The 27,785-nt window shown below is 39.2% G+C and overlaps 1 protein-coding gene across 4 annotated transcripts in view; it reads right to left on the bottom strand.

The window, feature by feature from the left end:
* Positions 1–893: 893 nt before the first annotated feature.
* The window catches only part of LOC123775084 (tubulin alpha-2 chain), a 65,985-nt gene continuing 39,093 nt past the window's right edge, over positions 894–27,785 (bottom strand). Inside the window, exons 2-12 of one of the 4 annotated variants that reach the window (XM_069319307.1) lie at positions 15,716–16,098; positions 11,832–11,937; positions 9,132–9,242; positions 7,523–7,695; positions 6,946–7,074; positions 6,626–6,825; positions 6,252–6,363; positions 5,775–5,862; positions 4,864–4,991; positions 4,320–4,483; positions 894–2,808 (exon numbers count right to left, since the gene is read on the bottom strand). In XM_069319307.1, coding sequence (XP_069175408.1) covers positions 2,682–2,808; positions 4,320–4,483; positions 4,864–4,991; positions 5,775–5,862; positions 6,252–6,363; positions 6,626–6,825; positions 6,946–7,074; positions 7,523–7,695; positions 9,132–9,242; positions 11,832–11,937; positions 15,716–15,805 — 1,428 coding nt within the window. In that variant the 5' untranslated portion in view covers positions 15,806–16,098 and the 3' untranslated portion in view covers positions 894–2,681. Of the gene's footprint in view, positions 2,809–4,319; positions 4,484–4,863; positions 4,992–5,774; positions 5,863–6,251; positions 6,364–6,625; positions 6,826–6,945; positions 7,075–7,522; positions 7,696–9,131; positions 9,243–11,831; positions 11,938–13,770; positions 13,963–15,715; positions 16,099–27,785 lie in introns of those variants that run through there. The other 3 variants (XM_045769930.2, XM_045769932.2, XM_045769931.2) reach the window with 3 other exon arrangements.

Raw genomic sequence — 27,785 nt, 5'->3', positions numbered from 1 at the left:
ACTGTAATTTGTTTTATTGAGGACATGAAGCCTGTGTATAGTATACAGTACTCTATATATTTTATGTTTGTATGGAGATCTTCCCAAGGTCAAACTAATGACTCTCCCCAGGGTGCAGCCCCACAACAGTTGCCTAACTCCCGGGTCCCTAGTTACTGCGTGGTAAACAGAGGCATTAGGAGAAAGGAAACGTTCCCGACCATTTTCGGCCCACCAGAAAATTGAACTCTAGGATCTCTGATAGGGAGCTAAGAATGATACCAATTGTACTAAGAGATCCTCTGGGTTAAAAAAAAAAAAAGATTCGCCTGTTTTCTGTCCTACATTGTAGTATGTTGAGTTTGGAGCTGGTACCCCTTGTGTGCATTAAATTGGATATTTTAAAGATATGGTCTGGATTAATATCCCCCAACTTGTTCAGTGTTTTATAGTTTTTGATGAGATCAGCACTATCTTGTCTAGTTAGCAATGTTAAGTTAATCAGATTTTATTTTTAACATTACCGAGATGATTTTTTCATTTATAATGTACCCCATATCTATCCTATACATGATAATGGACAGAGGTACATAATGAGCTCATGAACTGAACCCCCCCTAATTCATTTAGCTAAGTAACAATCTTGATAGGCTATGTGCCTATAAATGCTTCACAGTGTCATTTCTTTTAATGTATGTACATATAGTAAACAGGTATAAATAAAAATTCTTCTTAAATTACTAGGTAGAATACCAATTGGTCATCTCTCTCTCTCACAAAATGCAATGTTATAAAAAAATTTAAAACTGTTCAGACATTGGCTTCCTGTACTCATCGAGACCACTAGTGTTTGTAACCCTCAGGTAAAGACTGTATGATTAATGATTTTATGGTATTTTAATAAAACATGCATGGTTAATTCATATAAATTTATTGAAGAAATGTACAAAATGAATAGAAAACATTCCTTACCATAAACATCTGGGGCTTGAGAAATGTTGTCATCATTTTTATATCTGCACGTATACAGTAAATAAGACACAGTGTGAATTATTAGTTTTGTGCAATAAAAGGAACTGATTTCAGGTATATTTTATATATTAAAAGCATCAATAATACTAAACTAGGTTTTATCAACAATTAATTTAAATAAATGCCAGCCTCTTTTAAGTGGCTTTTATATAAAATTGATAAATGCACTTGCTTGTCATATTAAAAGCAATTAAAGTGAACATTTCACTTAATTGAGCATTTAATTGTCATGATCCTAAGTTGGAGGCATGGCAGAAGAGATGAGTTTTAGACTATTTGACTCCCTAATGACTTTCTGGGTTGTACTTTACTTGGAGATACTGTACCAAGTACTATCAAGGTATCACAAGTTTCATGAAGTAATCTTGCAACATACAGTATACTCTTTATTTATGTTAGGCAAGTCGTACCTCAAGACAAAAACCTAAAGCAATGATAATGTGCTTTTAATAACCGTTGTCCAAGTGAAAAGTTTGCCAGCCAAACAAATGATGGAAACTTGTATCATTATCTTTGCCAAAAGTTATCAAAACAGTCAAGAACTTCACTCTCTTGCCATACCTAATACCTTATATATTCTGGAAGATAAGCTTAATACTATGTTACCATTTTCATCTTAGTAAGCTTAAACCAGCAAGCTAATACATTGTGGTGGTCCTCAGCTGTGTGTCTTTCCAACTCTTTGGGGGGTGATCTTACCAGTTTCTTAATACCCAAACTTGAGTGGGTGTCAGTGGTTGACACCTGATTGGTCACATCTCTAGTGAGATTCAACACTGTTACTCAAGTGAGGTTTAAGAATATGGTAATGAAAGATCTCAAGCATCAAGAAAATATTGAGGCTATACAATGGGAATGAATCTCATCGTATGGCCTTAGTATTTTCTCATATACATCATATTCTTGTGATTTCCTTCTGTATCTCAGGCATTTATAATAATAATAAAAGTAGAAGTAAAGATTTCTTTGGCTAAAGCTAGAGAATTACCCTGTGACTTCCCAACTGGGTGCCCTCAACAGTCAGTGTTCAAGCTGTAACTTTCGTGGCCCTAATATTTCAGTTAGTGAATTAATCATTAACTTAATGTAGGGACTGAAAGCAATTCTTTCACTTTGCTTTCGTTTCTTACACACATTTTGACTGTTGCTGTTCCTCCTTCAGTCTCAGAGCCAGCAGACTGTGGCTTCTATTTTATATAACAGTTTTTATTTGGGTTTCTTCCTACTGTTTTTCTTGTGTTTGTAATATTTACTTATATTGCTAAGACTTTATACTGGGCAACTTCAGTTCATTATTTCAGATCAACTTTGTTCCATATTCCCACTAGTTACTATGTTATCATTGTATTCTGTCTGGTTACTGAATTATCTTCATATTCCATCCTGTTATTATATTATCTTTGTAGTCTCTCTTGAAAGTTTATTATTGTTGTATTCCATCTGGTTACTTTATTATCTGTGTATTCTCTCTGGTGCCCATATTATCTTTGTACTCCCTCTGATTAACGTAATACAATATCTCTACATTTCCGCTGGTTACTGTATTACAGTACAGAATCTCTGTATTCCCTCTGGTTACTGTATTACCTTTTTATTTCCTCTGGTTGGTTACTGCATTATCTTTGTATTCCCTCTTCTTATCATATTATCTCTATGGTCCCCATGTCTTGCTAATACTCGTTATCTTCCTCATCCTGGTTTGAGTCCTGGGCTACCTCTTCATAGTCGTGCTCCAGCGCTGCCAAGTCTTCACGAGCCTCAGCAAACTCTCCTTCTTCCATGCCCTCCCCAACATACCTATGAAAGACATGACACTTTTAGAAGGGGGCATTATAGATCAGGGGCCAGATTCACGAAAGCACTTACGCAAGCACTTACGAACGTGCACATCTTTCCTCAATCTTTGACGGCTTTGGTTACATTTATTAACAGTTTACAAGCATGAAAACTTCCCATTCAACTGTTCTTATTGTTATTATTAACTGAATTCATTATTAACTGAATTAAATAACAATTCTTATTGCTCATTAACTGTTTATTAATTGGAAACAAAGCCGCCAAAGATTGAAAAAAGATGTATAGGTTCGTAAGTGCTTGCATAAGTGCTTTCCTGAATCTGGCCCCAGATTTGTATTACGAGAATAGTTGAAAATGTTCTAGTAAGAAGGAGAAAATTGTATGCTGCTTTTATGGATACAGAAAAAGTATGACTAGGTGGATCTAGAAAAAGGTGAAGGATTAGATTGATCTTGAAGCATGGATGGAGACTTTGTAAGTTTATAAAGCTGTAAAGAGCTTATTAATTACAGTAAAATCCTTTTGTATGTACATCAGAGCTTATGTGAGCATAGAGGAAACAATAAGAAAGAATGTTAAAATTAAAAAACACCTGGAATAGAAATCATTGTTGACTGTGATGACAAATTTATATTATTGAAATAACATGTGTATACAAATGATACCAAGTTTTTTGTTGAAAGTAAGGAAGAATTGCAATAGATTGTGAGCCTGATACAGTGTGCATAGAAGAAAGCTGATGATTATTGTTGGAAAAAGTTATGGTGTTCGAGAGATTATAATGATATACTAGTATTGTGGCTTTTATAAGTACAGGAGCATAATGAAATGAAGAAATGTTAGTACAGTATACAGGTTAAGAAAGGATTGAGATTAGTACATTACTCCCAGCCCTGATATGGAAGTGACACATCTGTATGGAAAGTAGCAAAGTGCTTAAGAGTACAAGCAGTGAAAATAAGTTTTATGAGAGAATCAGCTGGTTTAAAGATGTAGGAATGATACAGCAAAGGGAATGTTTATGAGAAATGTGGTATGAGTGAAAGGATTGAGGAGATGAAATGTGGAGTGGATGAAGCACAATACACTGAGGTAGTATGGACAACTAGACATTTTAGTAGCATGCTTGAGTGGCTTAAAGAAAAAGGTGTACAAGGGTGAAATAAAGGGGTCATACAGTAGGGGCAGATGACTAGCATCTTGAAAGGGAAGAATGGAAGGTTTGGGAAAAAGGGATAGAGATATTGAAAGAGTGAAGGGTTTGTGTGGTGACAATCTCCTGAAAAATCTGCAATGGCCATCCCAATGGGTAGCTTACACACTGGAATATGGTGTCAGAACTACAGATAAATAAATTTTTGTATATATTTATGCACTCATAAGTTAATATATTCATCCACTTTCTAATCAAAACCATCCAATCATAATCATCCATTCATGCATTAATACTTTCACTCACTTTTCCATTCAGATAACCATCTTTGACTGATGTGGAAACTTTGAGTACTGACCAGTGAACAAAGGCTCGCTTGGAGTACATAAGATCAAACTTATGGTTCAGTCTGGCCCAGGCTTCGGCTATGGCTGTTGTGTTGGAGATCATACACACCGCTCGCTGGGTTGGGGCCATGTCTCCATTGGGGATCACTGTGGGGGCCTGGTAGTTAATACCAACCTGTTGGACAGAGAGAAGTCAATATGAGATATTAGGGTATGGGGAGCTAGGTAGTTCATTCCATTTTATGGAGAAAATGGGTCAAGAGAAAGTGAGGAGTGGAGATACAGTACCTTAAAAAGTCTATTAATTGATCCCAAATTATTGGGAGGAAATTGGAGGAAGTAAATTTTGGAAGGGACAATAATGAACTGGCCTAGCAACAAGCAATCTGTAAGAAAGAGAGCATAAATTATAATGTCAGAACTTGCTGTTGACAAAACTGGAAATGGAAAAAATTAATTGATTAAAGTGACAATCTTTTGGTGGTTGTAATGCATCCTGTACCAATTATAACACTAAAATCACTTTCAACCTGTCAAGGCTGCCAATCTTCTTACCTTGAATCCTGTTGGACACCAGTCAACAAACTGAATCTGTCGCTTAGTCTTTATGGCAGCGATAGCAGAGTTGACGTCTTTGGGTACTACATCTCCACGATACAGTAGACAGCAGGCCATGTACTTTCCTGTAAGAAGTACTGTAATTACCACAAGTACAGCATACAAGATAAAGATTACTGTGATCTTATACACCACTTCCTATACATCCCCAAAAACACAAAACCTACTATGTTATAATAATAATAATAATTCATGATAATTTATGATAATTTATGATAATATTCATACGTTGAACATGAGACACTGGTATAATTGTAGGTAAAGGGGTTGCACATAAAATCAAGTCATTACTACACAAAGCATTTCGGACAAAATTTAGAATACTGTACTTCAAATAAAAATGATTTCAAGATATAATGGGGTAAATACTTAATACAAAATAAATGTCACATGCAGTTTAACAGGTGCTAGAACACATACAATAACCATACAATGACATCATTGTGTTCAGCATTTTCCCTAATTTATCAAAATTCTAATTTTGAAGTGCAGTAATAAGAATATTATAACTGAAAGTCACATTTTGCTTCAGACCATTTTTCGTATTAAAAAAGATTTATGCATTGTTTAGAGATAATGTACTGAATTTGGGGAACTTTACTTTCCATATGTTTAATGATAAGATGTACATATGAACCATTTAAATTATGTATTATTAAATTACATTTTATTGGCACAAAATGCACAGTTAATACAATTTCAGTAAATGATGCTACATATAAGCTTATAAAATACAGTATAATTATTAAAAAAAATTATGTCTTCTTTAGATGTATTCAAATGGCAAAACAATTTATGATAGAATATTGCAGTTTTTATTTCTGTCAAAAAGGAATGGGATGACTGACCTCGCCTGGGGTCACACTTGACCATCTGGTTGTTGGGCTCAAAGCAAGCATTTGTAATCTCCGCAACAGACAGTTGTTCATGGTAGGCCTATGGGAGGAGGTGTGGTCAATGTCTGTATACAATGATCATTATTATCTTACTCATATTAATAAAATATAGAATTTATATTATGTCTAATGGTTCATCATACCAGCCTTGATCAGCCATTGTGCAAAATGGCATTATTCAGTATACTTATTGTTTAATTTGTCCTTTGATAGCTAAATCTTACGTACACGTGATGCCTCGTTAATTACTATTTACCAATAAAAGCGTATTAACTGCATAATCAGAGACTCACTGCACGTATTGAAACTAAATAAACAATGATAATGTGTGATATATTGTGTTGTCAGCTTGAAAGATAATTGTCAGCTAATAGTAAATCATCATCCATTAGAGTGTTATCTTGGAAATAGAATAGGTCTTTGGCTGACCTTCTCGACACTGAGGACGGGAGCGTAAGTGACCAAGGGGAAGTGGATGCGAGGGTAGGGCACCAAGTTGGTCTGGAACTCTGTCAAGTCGACGTTAAGAGCACCGTCGAATCTGTTGGCATTACCCACACCATCAGCTGAATCATTTGTGTTTAGGATAACAGCTAAGGTTCTCTGGATTATGTTCAATATCATATGCATCAATTTTTTTATGTTTATCTATATGTCAGAGGCTTTGCAAGAATATATTTTTGAAATACAAAAAACATGTACTGTATATACAATATATTTATATATATAATTATGAATTATATATATATATAATTCATAATTATATACTGTATATAGATATTGACAGTAACTCCTAAGTGTACCTGAGAGAGGCAGTTATGGAAGACACAATCTGGCCGATCAAACGGTTGAGGTTCTCATATGAGGGGCGCTCGATGCCCAGGTTTCTGCGGCAGATGTCATAGATGGCCTCATTGTCAACCATGAAGGCACAGTCAGAATGCTCCAGAGTAGTGTGTGTTGTCAAGATGGAATTATAAGGTTCAACCACTGCTGTGCAAATCTGAGGCATGGAAATGAAAGCGATCAGGCTTAAAAAAAACCTGCATGTGCGAGTTGCATATTTCTTCCCTTCATATATAGACATTAAAACTCAGAAGTGGCTAGTTTATCTGAGACATACCTGGGGGGCAGGATAGACAGTAAACTGAAGTTTGCTCTTCTTTCCATAGTCCACCGAGAGTCTTTCCATGAGGAGGGAGGTGAATCCTGATCCAGTACCTCCACCGAAGGAGTGGAACACAAGGAAGCCCTATGGGAAGTACTCAAATAATGAATAAAGAACACACAATTGGATATCATGCCCTACAGTTAAACCTAGAATCTGAAATTATATCAGTCCAAAGCACTACACAAGCGTTTTTGTATACTTAAAGAAATCGTGTTTGATATTACTGTATCTACATGGTAATGATATTGAATCACTCCTTTTCCAAAATGCATTCAATTATATTAATAAAGTATTATAACAAATTAATTTACCTCTTGACAAGTTCTCTGCATTTACACACAAACTGTATCAGTGAATGAATGAATTTTGCCATAGCAAGCAATGGTCAAACCAAGCACACCCAGACAGACCTCATTTGTAGACGAATTCCACATCTTTAATCCTACCCAAAGAATCATTTTAGCAAGCAGGTATACCATACATCTGCCACCCTGGTCCACTACCGGTATTAATATTATGACTGCCTCACCTGGAGACCAGAGCAGGCATCTGCCATCTTCCGCATTTTGTCAAGTACAAGGTCAACTTGCTCCTTGCCAATGGTGTAGTGGCCCCGGGCATAGTTGTTGGCAGCGTCCTCTTTCCCATTGATGAGCTGCTCCGGGTGGAAGAGTTGACGGTAAGGTCCAGTGCGTACCACGTCTGCACAGTTAAGCAAGGCAAATAATTTTATTGCAGCAATCTTCATACAGTAATTTGGGATTTTTAAATTTTCATAAAAGAAAATTGTAGACATTTATGAATTACTGCATGTAGTTTATAGGACTTTGCCCAAATTACTTAAGTGTTGTAAACTGAAGTTGGAATTACTCTACACATAATTAATAATAATAATAATAATAATAATAATAATAATAATAATAATAATAATTTATTCACAAGAAGGTACAATGTGTTCGTGAGATTACATAAGATTGGTATTTGTACATTCTTGCAAAGCCATTAACACCCATAGCATTTCGGGCAGGTCCTTAATCTAACATATCAGGTAAGGTGAAAAGGTACATTAAAGCAAGGGTTTTATATAATAAAATAACAACAATATAAATTGACAGAGGTGACTACACTGGTAAAGATACAACAGCACCTACATAAACTCAGAAATCCTTGCTTAATGAACACAGTTGTGGCAGAAATGTCTCCAGGATCACACACTCTGTCTCCTCCATCTTGAGAATGTGGACAACTAAAACTGCCCCATCACCAACCTATTCATCATCATTCTTCCCTTGAGAACAAACAATTCCCTACCTATTATAACATGGCTAATACAAATAAATACAACTCTCATCAGGATCAATACTGCAGACAGGAATATAGAGTGCATCCATTGAGACAAAGATTAGTTACAGGTCAATGTTGCATTGTTGGGCAGGGTATATATTATCAGGGCACTGTGACATACCACCACCTATGACCAGTGCCCATTTGAAACCCCATAAACAATAGGAGGATATAGGTTATGGAGCAGGTGTATGGTGGTAGTATACAGGGTGGGTATAGGGCTTGCAGGGTGGGGGAGGGGGAGGTAGATCTAGGGTGTGTACTCCCCTAGTTGTGCTTGCGCGGGGTTGAGCTCTGGCTCTATGGTCCTGCCTCTCAACCATCAATCAACTGATGTACATATTCCTAAGCCTACTGGGCTCTTATCATATCTACATTTGAAACTGTGTCTGGAGTCAGCCTCCACCACATCACTGCCTAATGCATTCCACTTGTTAACTACTCTTGACACTGAAAAAATTGTTTCTAATGTCCCTGAAGAACTGAAGGAAGAACTATGCCTACCTCTGAAATTACTTTTCACAAAATCTCTGGACGAGATAGTCCCCCTAGATTGGAAATATGCAAATGTCATCCATATTTTCAAAAGAGGCAGAAAGAGCAGAATAAATATATATGAATAAATATATACTGATATATATAATTTATATATATATATATATATATATATATATATATATATATATATATATATATATATATATATATATATATATATATATATATATATATATATATATATATATATATATATATATATATACTGTATACAGAGACACGAGCCAAGTACTGACCTACTACGGTGGGCTCCAGGTCGACGTATATGGCTCTGGGAACATATTTGCCTCGCCCGGTCTCCTGGAAGAAGGTGGTGTACATGTTCTCCTCGTGAGGAGCATCTTCAGCTGCAGGAAGGGAAAGTTAGATCAAACATGTGAGAGATCATGCTCCCTGACTCATCCATGTGTACACACATTTACCACCTCTCCCTATAAGGGTTTTGCTGGAAAAGTAACTGTCAATTATATATATTGTAGTTCTAAATAACATATTAAAAGGCAATATATACAAACATACACATTTTACACACTATATATATATATATATATATATACATATATATATATATATATATATATATATATATATATATACACATATATATATATACATATACATATATATATACATATATATATATATATATATATATATATATATATATATATATATATATATATATATATATATATATATATATATATATATTAATTAATGTGTGCTTATTTGTCAGAACCAGATATTATTCATAAATATATTTGTGTTTTACCTGAATTTACCTGAGAGCCACTAACACTAGTGGCCTCGACGAGGACAGGAAGCTAGCGGCTGTGTATGCTCCCCTCCCCCCATTTCCTTGACCTTTTGATTCACCTAACTTTGTCTTATTGAAACTCCATATATGGCTTGTATATATTTATATTATGCATTCAAACAGCTGAAATCCTGGAGCTAGGCTCCTCCCACTGATTGGCATATGTGTTATCTTTGGGAACAAAGGCCCGACATCACACTATCTGATAAGAAGCTTAGCATTAACCGCGAGGATGCTCTGCTAATCTAACATTTAAATTTACTCAGCTCATGGTATCATATATATATATATATATATATATATATATATATATATATATATATATATATATATATATATATATATATATATATATATATATATATATATATGTCGTACCTAGTAGCCAGAACTCACTTCTCAGCCTACTATGCAAGGCCCGATTTGCCTAATAAGCCAAGTTTTCCTGAATTAATATATTTTCTCTAATTTTTTTCTTATGAAATGATAAAGCTACCCATTTGATTATGTATGAGGTCACTTTTTTTTATTGGAGTTAAAATTAACGTAGATATATGACCGAACCTAACCAACCCTACCTAACCTAACCTATCTTTATAGGTTAGGTTAGGTTAGGTAGCAGAAAAAGTTAGGTTAGGTTAACCTAACCTAACCTACCTTTTTCGGCTACCTAACCGAACCTAACCTATAAAGATAGGTTAGGTTAGGTTAGGTAGGGTTGGTTAGGTTCGGTCATATAACTACGTTAATTTTAACTCCAATAAAAAAAAATTTACCTCATACATAATGAAATGGGTAGCTGTATCATTTCATAAGAAAAAAAATTGAGAAAATATATTAATTCAGGAAAACTTGGCTTATTAGGCAAATCGGGCCTTGCATAGTAGGCTGAGAAGTGAGTTCTGGCTATTAGGTACGACATATATATATATATATATATATATATATGTGTGTGTGTGTGTGTGAATATTTTTTACACAGGTTGATACAGGAACAAACGAGGTCTGACTCCTGTTAGCAGACTGAGAACTTTCCCATCCCTTGGCTCATGGTAAGCCTTACACACTAGTTTCCCTGGAGTACGACCCGCCAATCGTTTAACAACCAGGTAAACAATCACTGCTGGATGAACAGATGCGTGCAGTTAAGAATTGGTGCCTAGTCAATCCTCCCCGGCCAGGATACGAACCTACGTTCGTATCAATTTATTGATCAATTGATTGTAAGTTATTGATCACTTTAATATGATGCCTTAGAAGTGAAAAGGACCAACTTATCATACAGTCATACAATTTGGTGTTGAAAGGATTGACTGAATAGATCAATTTTAATCCATTGTACTGATGATACTGATTAAGAAAAAGGCACTAAGTCGGTATAACATTAAGATCTGGTATAAGATATTAGTAAATATTATAGAGATAATACATGCATATTGATATTCAATGGTATTATTCTTAGGGGACTATTACAGCATAATAATAACTAGTGTTTAATTATGATTTAGATTATAATTTAATTTATTTCTACGGAAATAAACAATCCGAAAAAGCCGTAAACAGTAATTATCATAAGCCAACTGTGAACTACAACTGATGATAACCCAGACTAAATGGGGGAAGGTATTACCTTAAGAATTCTTAATTGTCTTTAAATTTTAGGACGCACTTTGGAGTTATATAATATAAAAGGGATTAATAAAAAAAGTGTGATAGAGATGAACAAAAACGGGCTACAAGATTGTTCACAGAGTTCATAAGGTCAATTAGCCGTAATTATGAGCTTCGGCCCATCTGGGAGGGTTTTCTTGAGCGTTAAAAAAATTAGAAATGTTGAGGATTGTAAACATAGCAACAGAATGTCTAAAGCGGTGTTCAAACATGGTAGCTGGAAGTGTTTACCGAGATTTACAAACATGGTAGCTAGGAATGTTTACTGAAGCGTGCAGACAAGTTGTATAAGTTTACCTAAACGTGAGAAAATAACTAGTAGTGTACAATGAAACATCTGAACATTATGATAGGTTACCGAGTGTTCATTAAAGTATTATGGAACATGAAACAGGTATATGATAGAGTGTATTTGTGGTGTGGTGTATGTACTGTGGTGGTGTACTCACACAAGTGGCCGTCGGGCTGGATGCCGTGTTCCAGGCAGTACAGCTCCCAGCAAGCGTTGCCCATCTGGACACCGGCCTGGCCGATGTGGACACTGATACACTCCCGCTGCAAACCAAACAATAAACACAGTGAGACGGTGAAGTGCATAAGCGAATGACTTACAAACAGAACAAATATATGGGGGGTAGAAATAGCCTAAGCTACTCTATCCCTTTGAGATGTATTTCTTTCTTATCTCAATAAACATACTTGAACAGAACAAATAAATAATGCCCAAATACATAATCCTTTGCTTTGGTTAAACCTTAAGCAAAGGAAAATATGGATAACTGGGCTATAATAAAGAGAGCGTAGATATTCTTCTTTAATAATAGGAGAGAAAAGGTAATTCACTTTATTTTGGAGAGAAAATAGGCAGCTCACATTACTAATTATTGGTATACATATTGTTACAATAAAAAGCTCACTTCTTATTTCTTGATGAACACTTGAACAGGCGAGTGTAAGTGTGTGTACCTGGGCGTGCGCGTGTTAACAAGATAAATTAATGCTTCCATATCAGACCAATAACCCTAAGTGGGTGTGGCGGGTGTTGCGTGCGTGCATGCGTGACAATACCCGCGCCTGTGTGACACGTTGCAAGAACGATAATGGCAAGAGACCGGCACACATACATACACATACATCACACTTGATGAAAGTGAGTGAGCCGGAGAAAACAGATCACGCATAATTTAAGAAAATGTTGCCTGTCATCCTCATAGCAAAAACGATATTGGAACGGGAGTCAAACCGATGCACACGATAAAATTGTTATGCAAATTTTGATCGTGTATATGAACACGATAATAACATCTCTGTAACTCAAAATAAAACTTTCACTCATTTCCATTTACTGCATATTGGTTTAAATAAGCAAAGGGCAAGTTTACATCTACCTGTATAAAGACAGGAAGCTTGCGGCTTGAGAATTAACGGTGCCCTAAGTCTTTCTCTTGTGTTTACCAGAAAAATTTGTCACCATCACTATTGGTACGGGCGGCTTGGCCAGGAAAACTGTTCCAGAAGTATGTTGCTGTCTGAGAGAAAAATTTCCTTCCTAAATACAGAAGAATTTCTCCTGTAGAAATTTTCCAGTGCAGAACAACAGTTCTGCATTGTTGCTCTTGTGAGTCACGTCAGACCTCTTGAAGAAGTGGGCCGCCCTGTGATGTAGCGGTTAGCACACCCGCCACACCCAGGTTCGAATCCTGGGCAAGGTGCAACAATTGAGCGCCTTTCCACCACTTTACACCTAGAATTATAGTTGGTAACTAGAATGTAAAATGATTCCCTTTTTGTACATATTCACTAGCGAATCGTGCCCAAGTCAAAACTATGTCTATGCGTAAACCCCAAACCCCCTAAAAGTAGTCTGGCCCGCTGTTACTCATTCTCTTATATTGGCTTCAGTAACGTTATGTCCAATGTGTTTAACTTCTGTGCTGTTAAATTTAAGTGGAAATCTTGTTTGGTTTGCATTGCTGCACTGTGTTAGATTGATAATATTCCAGCGGTTTGGTTGACATTTCTCCATACTGTTGATATTTTCTCTTCTTCTGGAACTTGTACACCCATTTCCCATGCACCTTTGTATCCAAGCCTCGTGTGATGCAAGTGCTCTTCTTTGTTATTCCCTTTCACCAAAATAAATGGTTGATAGTTGAATTCTTGTACTAACCCGCATATTGAAATTGAAATAAGTTTATTGAGGTAAAATACACACAAAGGGATGAGGTAGCTCAAGCTATTCTCACCCCGTTCAGTACATCGTGTTAATACATACATATACACACATCACAAACAATAAACATATTACCAAACATTCTGATATGGTGAGGTCGTAGCTACTGCGTTATGGTCGCTGTACCTCGGAGTTGCTCTAATTATGTTCTTTACCTGTGCTAGTCTCCTCTGTGGAATGCAAATGTCTGCATTCCTCCTCTTAGGTGCAAGTTTTGCAACTTCATCTGCAACGTCATTTCCTGGTATTCCTACATGACTTGGCACCCAGTTGGTATGTATGTAGTCTTTTCACCAGTTGTGTAGGTCATTATGAGCCTTTCATCCCATCTTTGCCAACTTGGAAGCCTATTGATCTAGTGTTTCATTATTGTGGTTAAGTTGTCTTAATGGAATTGTTATGATACACAATGTTTAATTATAGTGGTTAGTTGATATAATATTTCACTTGTACTGTTAGATCACAAGCTTTGCTATCTATGATTTATAATTTGTCTTAAAATTAGGAATGCTTGCTTACACAACTAGCAATTAACTAGGCAGTTAAATAAATTTATTTAGAAGTTCGAAATCATATTGAGTATTTGTGAATTTTATTTGCGTAAAATAGAGACAGAAAAGAGAATCATATGACGTAATAATAATAATAATAATAATTCACTGTGTCGGGGGACAGGCAGCCAGAGTGTCTTCATACACGTTAGGCTTATATCAAGAGCCTATCGTTAACCCCCCCCCCCCTTGCCCCACAAGGTCGAATTACTGACCCCGCCCAGGCTGCAACCCCCACAGCAAGCTAACTAACGCCTGGGTACCTACTTACTGCTAGGTGAACAGGCCCATTAGGTGATAGAAAATGCGCTCATCTATTTGTGTCCCGCCCGAGATTCTCGATTTTGAATCGAGAACGAACCCGACTGTATTACCGGGCCCCCGACTGTATTACCGGGCCCCCGACTGTATTACCGGGCCCCCGACTTGATAGACATAGATGAGTAGAATGACACATTAGACAGTTGAAGCTAACATTAAATGCAAATATAGACAGGGAAAACCCAAGACAAACAGACAGACATGGGACAGATATGCGAGACGTAAAAATAGACAATAGACGGGAGCGGAGAACCGCCCCTGTGGCGGGAGGAGGGCGACGTCTCGCCTCACACACCTGTCAATATCAGGAGCCTCCCGTGATCGGATTTCCTCCATGAGGACAATTTGACCAATTAACATCAGAAGCGTATGAAGTGTTGGTAGACATAAGGATAGCCAATATGCTCGTCAATAAACATGAAGCACCAGCAACCTATCCTCAGCTGACCACCAGCTTGGTAACCAGCTTCCCGGGTAACGCCAGACACGTATTTTAATCCATGGAGCACAATATGCTAAAGATTTCTCCACCCGGGATCTGGCCGTATCCAGAAGGAGTCTGGAGGCACAGAGATCAGAGCTAATTCAAGTTTTACATATAATCCGCATACAGTGGTGTCGGTGACGGAGTTCTCCACCAGATACTCCATAGATATATCATGTTATATTATATATATATGGGTTATTAGAATTTCTTGTGTATAGTGGAGGCTGAACTACAATAGTTAACAAGATGAGAGACCATGCAGACGTTGGGGCTCTTGGCCGTAAACACAACCAAGAAACCACACAGATACACAGTTGACAATGATATAATGTTTAAGTTGAGCAAGAGCAGAGCGAGATGACAGACATGGAGGCAAGCACTGTGCGAGGACAGCAAGTGGAACGAAGCAGAAGAGACAGTAGAGGTCAACTCCATTCACAGTTTCAAAAGCAGATATAACAAGATATAAAGTTACCGGCAGTCAATGCATTAGCAAAGGACAATTGTAAAGGCGGGCCCCATGAGCTAAAGCTCAAACATGCAAACTTTGTGAGGAAGCGGGTGCACACACATGATTCATACTAAACTATATAAAATATGTACCCATTTCGACCCACACAGAGCTGATCGATGTAACTATAAGGTTGTGCGTCTACCTAACCTATACCAGCACTCACCTTACAAAATAATATAAGACTATATTAACAATAAAATAAATAAATAAAACATGTTATTAAATACCTTAAAATGGGTGGGCATTGTTGTACAATGAGGTGAGGGTTGTGTGACGCGTATTCCCACATAATGTTTGTCAAGTAGATGCGGCGCCATAAATAATCTAAGATGAAGCGACTGTCTCAAAGGTCAGCAGCATCCCCCCCGAGGGCACCCTCACGGGAGGCTGGCTAAGGTCACACCGCCATTTAAAGGTCCACAGTAGTAGCGTGAGGGATGAGACACACACAGAATGTGGGGTTGAGTGCGGGTGAAGGGGGAAGGGAGGGAGGGTGAGAGCGTGCTGGGGGCGGGCTGGGGGAAGTGTACACTCACTGAGTCAGTCCAACTGCTGTACATCGTGTACCTCGCTCCAGTGAACACAAGCCTGACTCACATCACACCATCGGCTATTAAAATAGCGCGGAAGAAATTTTTATTACAACTGGTTCAATATATATATATATATATATATATATATATATATATATATATATATATATATATATATATATATCCGAACAAGCTTAAATGGTCCCCAAGCATATAGTCAAGAAAGTCAAGAAAAGTCAAGTCAAGAAAACGGTCAATTTAAAGTGTTCTCTCCTAACCTACCAGAGGACCCAAAACAGAAAACGGGACAGTACTTAACTTTCGCGACCCGTTTCCATTTTCTAGTACGACAATTTTTGGTCTCTGTAACGCATACGAGAGAAATGCGACGTTCTTCGAAGGACAGGTTGACCAATCCAGTCAGCCCGTGCTTCACAGCCAGCCGGCGTGACGGAATCACTCCCACAGGGTGGTTTGTGCCTCTGGATAGACGACCAAACCAACACACCTCTATCCACCTATTCTCTATCTTGAGATTTACAAATCCTTCTAGAACCTCACTCGCTTATCCATCTCCTGTCTCCATTCTATGTCTCACAGTATTGTGAGTTCTTACCTAGAACAATAATTACAGTTACTACTGATTTAGACTATCCAGTTATTTCTTCCCTATTGACCTTAAATGAATTGTGGGGTTCAGTCCCTGAGCCCATTATGTGCCTCTGAAACCCTTTCCACTACCCCCACAAGATGGGTATGGGGTGCATAATAAATGAACTAAACTAATGACCTACTAAGAACCTTCTAGGATCAAATAATAGAGCAGTGGCCTGTTCTCTAGACCCGCAAGGTGATGGGACAGGTTAGGAAGCACCCTCTATCATTAAATATATTCGGCCCATAAACGTCTTATCAATGGAAGTCAAATTGTATTCTTTTTTTTTTTGTTGCAAACGGTTCGTTGTCTCGCTGTTAACATTGTAGGTAATAATCGACTTGAGAATGATCCAGGACGGACCGAAATATCGTCGTCCCTTCACTTTCTAGTGTGTGGTCTGGTCAACTGTAGGTAATAATATGTTAGGTTACGTTGGGATAGACTGGGTTTGGCTGGGTTGAGTTAGGCTAGTGGGTTATGTTAGCTTAGATTGCAAGGTATTAATACAGAAATACAATGGCAAACGGCCAGACATATGAAGTGACTTGCATTGTTTACGGAAAACACTGATCGTTAGATTAATATAAAGAGTTAACAGCCATTGAGTATACTAAAATTAAATTATAACCTTTATATTAACAACTTACACACTAAGGCTAACAGTTGACAGTTACTGATCAAACTACTTTATCTCGCCTGACTAGTACGGTGTGGGAAATGTGTCACAAGTAATGAACCGGTCACATGTTTATCACGAATATCTCCTCACACACAGACTTGACCCAAATGCGGAATTCCCAAGACTTAGTTGCACGCGAGGCAACCTTAGTGACTCAAACTTGTTAAACTGACACGATGCCATGTGATCCTTCATGCTCTTGTGCTAACATACACAGTTTCAAATATTATACAATGAGTTAATTCTCCTTAAGACTTTATTTATGCACGTCCAACAAAATAAAACTATATATGGTCAATTTTCAGTTGCATATATTCCTGTGGACCATTCAGGCTTGTTCGCATTAGTGTTCCTCACGTGTGCCCCAAAGAATGAGGTGATCTGATACAATGCTATGCCCAAGATTACCATCAGAGTGCCGGCGGGCTGATGGGTTAAATAGCCTCGGCTACCATCAGTTTTTGTCCGGTCGTGATGGTCAAGTGGATTAAGGCGTCCTATACATACCAGTTGCGTTGCTGCTGGCAGTATGGGTTCGAGTCACTTCTGGGGTGTGAATTTCAGTTGCATATAGTCCTAGGGACCATTCAGGCTTGTTCACATGGTCAATGTATTAAGGAATGATCTAATATATCCAAATATACGGTTATATTAATTTTGTTAAACATGAATGTAAGGAGAATTGTATTACACTGTTATGGCGCTGCTTTATACTTATTGTAAATATACTATCGAATAATTATATATTTTATGAATCATTATATAACGCATGATTATTAAAATACATAACATTGTTAAATAGTATATTGAATAATCCACATTTGATATAGGATATAAAATAATCACCAATAACAGGGCGAGTACTACTTAATATTATATCTCAAAAACCTTATAAACAAATTCTGTAAAATCAATATTTCCTGATAATTATGATAATTTTTTTTTAGAATTGTAAACGTATTAAACATTGTGTAGACAATGTGACCGATACAGCAGATTAGACAATGTAAACAATAACTCAATATTATTATAATAATTCATTGTGTCGGGGGACAGGAAGCCGGAGTAAATATGTATGTACATGTTTGGCATATATCAAGGCCTCCCCCCCCATAGGTTTCAACCCCCTTAACAAGTTAATTAACTCCTGGGTACATATTTACTGCAACTCCATAGTCTCCCGAGACTGAAGGATGCCTACTACTACATATTTACTGCAAGGTGAACAGGTGCATTAGGTGATAGGAAACGCGCAAAGGCATTTCTGACCTGCCTCTGATTCGAACCTGGAATTCTCTATTGTGAATCGAGAACGAACCCGACTGTATTGACCAATAGAGCAGATGTATAGATAATATGACCAATAGAGTAAATGTGTAGACATTAACAATAGAATAGTGATGACAATGTAAACAACAGAATAAATACATGTTCCAGTGGAAGAGTGTGTGCTTGTGTAAAGTTTCTGCGATCATTACCATCTTGCCACGTGATGAAATGACAAACAAAAAACACAATTACCGTTCATATTACCTGTAAGCTTAAGTTACGGCAGCAGTAAACCTCGCGGCCCCAACCTGTGTGTGCCTCTTACACACACATGATGCTTACCACCTCATTTTACACCATCTCTGGCAGCCCGCAAACACCCAAGTGTACGTTCTTGACATTTATAAAAACAACAACAAGTTTTAACTTTAAAGTGAAACACATTCGTACAAAAATAAAAATTTGAAGGAGAAGAATGACATTCAATATCGTCCTCGTGTCCGCCATTTGATACCAAGGTTAGGCTAGTCTGCCGCAGCATTCTCTGCCACCATTTTTTGTGTGTTGAACAAGGTTGTTTGGGTCATTATGGTTGTGAAATGGTGTGTTCTCTAAGACATTCTTGGGGGGACTCGTGCAACAACGTTGAGTTACCGAACCAATGTCACAAAAATGATTTCTCTTCAAGATCGTAACCATAAGAAAATGGAGTTTTTAAACCATAGTTCGCGGTGCATAGTTCCCAGTGCACAGTTCATAGTGCATAGTTCTCATCAATACTTGTCCATCGAGACATGTATTTATACATTTATATACACTGAAAGTTTATTTAAATTCTGATCTCTCACGTCAGCACAGTCGACTCACAGCCGACTGGACCAGGGTTCGATTACCGCACAGAACAAGATGCATAGAGAGTGTTTCCTTACACCTGATGCCTTTTGAAGTAACTAGATACCTGGGAGTTAGGCAACTGTTGGGGGTTGCATCCTGGGGAAGGTCAACATTTGGTTTGGGAAATAAAAAAGAAGCCAGTAAGAGGCTTCCTGTCCACTGACAATGTTAAATTACATTTTCAAGTTCCTGTTTAGATTACGGCCTTACAACTCTTGGTAGTCGATTAGGCTCAAAATCTTAATGAAATAATGAATAAATACTATGACAAGCAAACACCTCTGAGAGGCGAGAACAAATAATCGAACACTTGTAACGAACAAACACTTTTAAGAACAAATGTTCTAAGTAAACAATTGCTTAACAACTAAACACATAACGAACAAACACATCTACTGAACACTAACAAATACATCTAGCGAAGAAACTTATAAAAGAACACAAGAAAACATTTGATGAAATTTTAAAAAAGTTGAAATAAAAATAACCAGTTTACGTATAACCAAATATAAAAAAAAGATTCAAACGAATTGTTGATTTTTTGAGGGGAATCTTATCACCTAACAAGGCGCAGGAAAGTGCTGGGGAACTGTGCCAAAAGTGAAATCAGTGTCAAGTACCATTGGCGGGAAATACGAGATGTTTGGAAGCTGGCGGCCAGACGCGACAATTTACCACGGCGAGGCGGTTCCCGTTTTAGAAACAGGGGCCAGACTAGCGCATAGAGGCAGGAGGGCTTCCCCCTCTCTTGCGTTGACGCCATCTTCCTACACCTCATTTATCTTCCCCGGCTTGCTTTTTTTTCTCGTTTACTTGCCGTGTGTATTCACATTTCCACATTTTCCCCCGACATCTTGACTCAGAACAACTTTGTTTTAATTGTTGTTTATCTAACTTGCAAAACTTAATTATAAAAATTCCTGCCCGAAACGCTTTGCGTAATAGTGGCTTTAGGCATTTGAAATTGAAATTGAAATTGAAATAAGTTTATTGAATTTCAATTACAATTTAGGCTATATGACGCTATATGAGCTTTAGGCATTGTATGTACTAGCTCTATCTATAAATCTATCAATTATTGTATAACCTCTTGTATGTATGTACTTTACCTGAATAAACATTTATTTATTTATTTAAAAGTTCATAAATAACGTCTATTTCTCTCTTACTCTCTCGACAATTTAACATTGATTTTCAATTGGTTAGGTTTGTCTAAATGAGTAACGATGACGTAAAATGACTATACTCTTGTGGCCCTTTGTGAACCCCTAGCCGAGCATGTGTCTTCTCCTAGCCTCCTACAAATGTAATTTCCGCTTTCTTTGTTACAGACTTTGTCTGGCAGCGGCGGGAGGCGAGGCTCTCAGAGACCAGGCTTGATGCACGGAGCAAGTTTCAGAATGTCCTTTGTGTGGCTACCGTCTCACACAGGTATTATGCAACATGGTGACACGGGTTAGACAGCTGAAGCTTCACGTAATAAACATGAATGTATTTGAATGAATAAAAACATGACTTAGGTATTCCGATCACAGTTTCAAGAAACTAGGGTTGACACAAGAGCAATCACTAATACTCAAAGGGCAGAGAGCGCTGACATAAAAACATATGATATCTTTTTAGAACCGAGAACTATATAAAAGGAAAAGAACAAAATAACCACCACACAGTGTGACATAATTGCCAGAATTTAGCTGAGATATCGTTACTGTTGGGAGGTAACTACAGTTATAATGGACGCTCCCGATAGTGACTACTCAAATTATAAACTATATGAAAGAGCTAGAACAATGCCCTGATATCAATAATTCTAGTCCAAATGGCATGAGTTACTTTAAAACTTTGTAACTACTTCATACCACTCACGGATATTGAAAAATATCATCGTGCTTTTGCATCCTAGAGTTTGCTAGCACAGGCTATTGGACTCACACATCGTGCATTCTCTTGAGTCCATGGAAATTCCTGAGAGATGGGGATACAGTATTAGACAAACTTACAGTTGGCTCTTGACTTGTACTGTGTACTCCCTCACGTAGAATAGGGTGAGCAGAACACGGCTGTGTACCCAAAGCTTGGTAATAAAAAGTTATATAGAAGTACCAACACCTCACATCTTCAGACAAAACATTTATTTGAATCCTTTATCATTTGAAAGTAACAAACGTAGTTTTTATATGAAATAAATATATATTTGAATAAAACAAATCTAAAAACTATTGAATATGAAATGATGTAAATTAACAGGTATACAAATAAAACTAACAAGGGATTATATAAATTTAAGTAGATTATATAAATTAGTGAGTACGTGCGTTAACTGGAGCGGAAGAATATCCTGGTGATGTAAGTTTGGTCATTTCTTTGTCAAGCGAGAAGGGCTATAATAAGCGGAATACTTAGCGGGTGACGCATCATTGTAGCCCTTCACCTCTCCCTCTCCTTTATCTTCCCTCCCTCACTCTTCCTTCCTTTTTTTTTGGTCACGGGCTCACCATAGCCCGTGCTTCTTGCCCCGCTCCTGTGCCAGGTAAGTTACGGGCTCCCCATAGCCCGTGCTACTTGGAACTTGTTCCGAGTAGCTGAATCTATAAGAACGTTCCTTCCTTGCTCCCTCTTTCCCGCCTGGCCGCCATCTGTCGTCTACTCTCCTTCCCTACCTCTCAGGGACCTGTCCTCTTAAAAAGAACGTCGCTTTTGGCCGTTTGCCCGTATGGCCGAATTTGGACGTAATTTGAAATTGAAAAAAAAATTAAAATAAATGTGGGATTTTTTTTTTCACCAACAGTAAGTTAAGGGTCCTCTGATAGGTTAGGTGGGCAGGAAATTCTCATAAAGTTTCAAAACGTTATGAAAAACGTTAATGTAAAGTGTCCTCTCATAACGTCTGCGCGTAGGCGGGACGACTCAAATAGAAAACGGAACAGAACGTCACTTTTGTGAGTCGATTTCATTTCAAATTACGTCCAAATTTGGCCATATCGCGCATACCAGCCAAAAGTGACGTTCTTTTTAGGAGGACGGGTTGCTCTCCTCGCTCCCTCCATTTCCTTGCCTTAGTTCTTCAGCTCACTATACCTCCTCCCTTCCGAGTTACAGCCCCGCTCTTGTGCCAGGTAACTCCACTACGGGCTCACCATAGCCCGTGCTACTTGCCCTGCTCCTGTGCCAGGTAACTCCACTACGGGCTCACCATAGCCCGTGCTACTTGCCCCGCTCCTGTGCCAGGTACCTCCACTACGGGCTCACCATAGCCCGTGCTACTTGCCCCGCTCCTGTGCCAGGTACCTCCACTACGGGCTCACCATAGCCCGTGCTACTTGCCCCGCTCCTGTGCCAGGTACCTCCACTACGGGCTCACCATAGCCCGTGCTACTTGCCCCGCTCCTGTGCCAGGTACCTCCACTACGGGCTCACCATAGCCCGTGCTACTTGCCCCGCTCCTGTGCCAGGTACCTCCACTACGGGCTCACCATAGCCCGTGCTACTTGCCCCGCTCCTGTGCCAGGTACCTCCACTACGGGCTCACCATAGCCCGTGCTACTTGCCCCGCTCCTGTGCCAGGTACCTCCACTACGGGCTCACCATAGCCCGTGCTACTTTGGAACTTTTGTTCTATGTAGCTGAATCTAAAACATCATCATCCTCCCTTCCTCAAGAACACTCCCATCAACGCACTCTCCTCTATATCACTTCAATTATCATACTCTCCCTCTATAATTTATAACGGGTAGCGGAGATTCAGGGTCGGGTTCCGGAGAGAGCGTGAGGGACTGCTCCCACTCTAAGGCAGCAGTGCACGCAAATTACCCACCCCCGGGCACGGGGAGGGAGGGGACGCACGCAAAATAACGATGCCAGACTCATCCGACGCCTCGTAAGCGGTATGAGTACACTTTAAGTCCTTTAACGAGGATCTTACATTAGTCACCCCTTATACATTTCCGCGTGTTCTCACCTAAATGTGTTTTCAGGGTTGAGAGCTAGTTCCTGTGCGTAGTTCACTGTCAGTTTGTGTGTGTGTGTGTGTGTGTGTGTGTATGTGTGTGTGTGTGTGTGTGTGTGTGTGTGTGTGTGTGTGTGTGTGTGTGTGTGTGTGTGTGTGTACTCACCTAGTTGTATTCACCTAGTTGTGCTTGCGGGGGTTGAGCTCTGGCTCTTTGGTCCCGCCTCTCAACTGTCAATCAACAGGTGTACAGGTTCCTGAGCCTATTGGGCTCTATCATATCTACACTTGAAACTGTGTATGGAGTCAGTCTCCACTACATCACTTCCTAATGCATTCCATTTGTCCACCACTCTGACACTAAAAAAGTTCTTTCTAATATCTCTGTGGCTCATTTGGGCACTCAGTTTCCACCTGTGTCCCCTAGTGCGTGTGCCCCTTGTGTTAAACAGCCTGTCTTTATCAACCCTGTCAATTCCCTTGAGGATCTTGAATGTGGTGATCATGTCCCCCCTAACTCTTCTGTCTTCCAACGAAGTGAGGCTTAATTCCCGTAGTCTCTCCTCGTAGCTCATACCTCTCAGCTCGGGTACTAGTCTGGTGGCAAACCTTTGAACCTTTTCCATTTTAGTCTTATGCTTGACTAGATATGGACTCCATGCTGGTGCCGCATACTCCAGGATTGGTCTGACATATGTGGTATATAATGTTCTGAAAGATTCCTTACACAAGTTTCTAAAGGCCGTTCTTATGTTAGTCAACCTGGCATATGCTGCTGCTGTTATCCTCTTGATATGAGCATCAGGGGGCAGGTCTGGCGTGATATCAACCCCCAGGTCTTTCTCTCTCTCGGACTCTTGAAGTATTTCATCTCCCAAGTGATATCTTGTATCTGGTCTCCTGCTTCCTACCCCTATCTTCATTACATTACATTTGCTTGGATTAAACTCTAACAGCCATTTGTTCGACCATTCCTGCAGCTTGTCCAGGTCTTCTTGAAGCCTCAAGCTGTCCTCCTCTGTCTTAATCCTTCTCATAATTTTGGCGTCGTCAGCAAACATTGAGAGGAATGAGTCTATACTCTCTGGGAAACAGGATAGGTCCAAGTACAGAGCCCTGTGGGACTCCACTGGTGACTTCACGCCAGTCTGAGGTCTCACCCCTCACTGTAACTCTCTGCTTCCTATTGTTTAGGTACTCCCTTATCCACTGGAGCGCCCTACCAGTTACTCCTGCCTGTTTCTCTAGCTTATGCATCAACCTTTTATGGGGTACTGTGTCAAAGGCTTTCCGACAGTCCAAAAAAATGCAGTCCGCCCACCCTTCTCTTTCTTGTTTAATCTTTGTCACCTGATCGTAGAATTCTATCAATCCTGTAAGGCAAGATTTACCCTCCCTGAACCTCCCTGTGTGTGTGTGTGTGTGTGTGTTTACTAGTTGTGTTTACTAGTTGTGTTTTTGCGGGGGTTGAGCTTTGCTCTTTCGGCCCGCCTCTCAACTGTCAATCAACTGTTAACTAACTACTATTCTTTTTTTTCTTTTTTTTTTCTTTTTTTTCCACACCACACACACACCCCAGGAAGCAGCCCGTGACAGCTGACTAACTCCCAGGTACCTATTTACTGCTAGGTAACAGGGGCACTTAGGGTGAAAGAAACTTTGCCCATTTGTTTCTGCCTCGTGCGGGAATCGAACCCGCGCCACAGAATTACGAGTCCTGCGCGCTATCCACCAGGCTACGAGGCCTCCCCACTATCCACCAGGCTACGAGGCCCCCCTGTGTGTGTGTGTGTGTGTGTGTGTGTGTGTACTCACCTAGTTGTGCTTGCGGGGGTTGAGCTCTGGCTCTTTGGCCCCGCCTCTCAACTGTCAATCAACAGGTGTACAGATTCCTGAGCCTATTGGGCTCTATCATATCTACACTTGAAACTGTATGGAGTCAGCCTCCACCACATAACTTCCTGTGTGTGTGTGTGTGTGTGTGTGTGTGTGTGTGTGTGTGTGTGTGTGTGTGTGTGTGTGTGTGTGTGTGTGTGTGTGTGTGTGTGTGTGTGAGAATGAGAACTGGAGGTCTACATCGTCGTTACTGTCATAATGTTCCGTGCATCTGGGACACAAGCACACGAGAATGAACACTAAGATGTGAACACAGACGCTATACGAGAAAACAATAACAGCGCAATTAACATCAGTTAAAAGGTGAACGAACAAAAAAGAACATAATAGAAGAAGACAACAATAGCCGCAACACCTAAAATGCCAATAATAATCCTAATAATAACGATTGTAATAGCAGTAATAATAATAAAAACATCCATTACAAAATAAAAGAGCTCCCCCTCAGGGCCAAGGTGAGATTAGAAAATGGGAAGTTAAACGTCTGCAAGAAGCGACCTGTTACAAGCGCAGGTCGGAAACAGTAAATAACGAGAGGAAATGCGTAAGAAGAGACGACAAAAAGCAAGGCAAAGGGGAACACGAGGGATAATGACGAGCACAGAAAGGAATTCGAAATAATGGTACGACTTCTAAACCTAGCGAGCGACGGTCAGTGGCGGGAGAATGTTGACACATTTACGACTCAAGCAATTCTCAAACTCTCCACCTCAAAAAAAACTGTACCCAAAAGAAGGAGATAAGAAAGTATAAAGCTATGCAAGACGCACAAAAAAACATGACATTACATCTTAAACTTAATACTTAACTCTTCAAGATACCACACTTACATTTGTCAGTACTACTGAAGGATTTTAGAAACAAGTGACGGTCAATGGTAGACACTGACGTAGAGAATAGTGGAAGGAAGGACAAAGGAGAGAGAGAGAGAGAGAGAGAGAGAGAGAGAGAGAGAGAGAGAGAGAGAGAGAGAGAGAGAGAGAGAGAGAGAGGATGGGGGGAGGGAGAGAGGAAGAGAGATAAGGCCAGATATAAAATGAGATAATGAAATAGTGTGAGGTATTAGAAACGAGTGTGAGATAGTGTTAAACAATGGAAAACGTTTAGAGAACTTGAATACACAAATGCAACAGGTGGTGAGAAGCCCGTGTCAATACACAGAGTTTACACAGAAAGTGTAATTAACAGAGACCAATGGAACAGAAGCCTACACCACACACACACACACACACACACACACACACACACACACACACACACACACACACACACACACACACACACACACACACACACACACAAGGGGAACACGCACAAGGGGACACAGGTGGAAACTGAGTGCCCAAATGAGCCACAGAGATATTAGAAAGAACTTTTTTAGTGTCAGAGTGGTTGACAAATGGAATGCATTAGGAAGTGATGTGGTGGAGGCTGACTCCATACACAGTTTCAAATGTAGATATGATAAAGCCCAATAGGCTCAGGAATCTGTACACCAGTTGATTGACGGTTGAGAGGCGGGACCAAAGAGCAAAGCTCAACCCCCGCAAACACAACTAGGTGAATACACACACACACACACGATACTTTGAAACATAAACTAACACATTATTAACGTTTAATAAAACCAAGTTGAAGACGATAATAAAATGTTTCAGGATGAAACAATAACACGAGAAGAAGTAGATAAATGAGAATAACAAAGAGGTGAAGATAAAGAGGGAGCAGCAAATACTGAGAGAGGGTTTGGGGGGAGGAAACTAAATTGGCCAACGACATCCATAAATTTAGGTGATTCACCGCTTCGTTGCTCGGCTGATCTTTGTGTCTCAAGTTATTATAGTGAAGACTTCAGACCCTCTCCTGAAGAGAGAGAGAGAGAGAGAGAGAGAGAGAGAGGAGAGAGAGAGATAATTAATCAAATAATTCCTCCTAACATTAGTAGCCTCATGATCAAACAGAACTGGCTTAGTACACTGTCAAAATATTTTCAAATCCAAATTAAGCGGAGTCGGGTAACTTGAGATATCTCACCACTTACCACTCTCCTTAATCAGTATTTACGACCTAATTAAACAAAGTCATCACTTAAATCAATAATGACCTAGGCCTCGAGTACTGGGATATCAGACCACGGGACCTGACCACACACTAAACAAACTGTTGACTCCATGCTCATAACTTGTTATCTTTGTCCTGTTGATGGTCCCTCTGTCACTTGAAACACCCAATTGTGTGTGTGTGTGTGTATGTGTGTGTGTGTGTGTGTGTGTGTGTGTGTGTGTGTGTGTGTGTGTGTGTGTGTGTGTGTGTGTGTGTGTGTGTGTGTGTGTGTGTGTGTGTGTGTGTGTATTCACCTAGTTGTGTTTGCGGGGGTTGAGCTTTGCTCTTTCGGCCCGCCTCTCAACTGTCAATCAACTGT

This window comes from Procambarus clarkii, chromosome 92 (assembly GCF_040958095.1).
Source record: "Procambarus clarkii isolate CNS0578487 chromosome 92, FALCON_Pclarkii_2.0, whole genome shotgun sequence".
In the NCBI taxonomy this organism is placed as follows: domain Eukaryota; kingdom Metazoa; phylum Arthropoda; class Malacostraca; order Decapoda; family Cambaridae; genus Procambarus; species Procambarus clarkii.
Note: the sequence above shows the minus strand (reverse complement) of the source record. Positions and strands in the feature narration are given on the sequence as shown.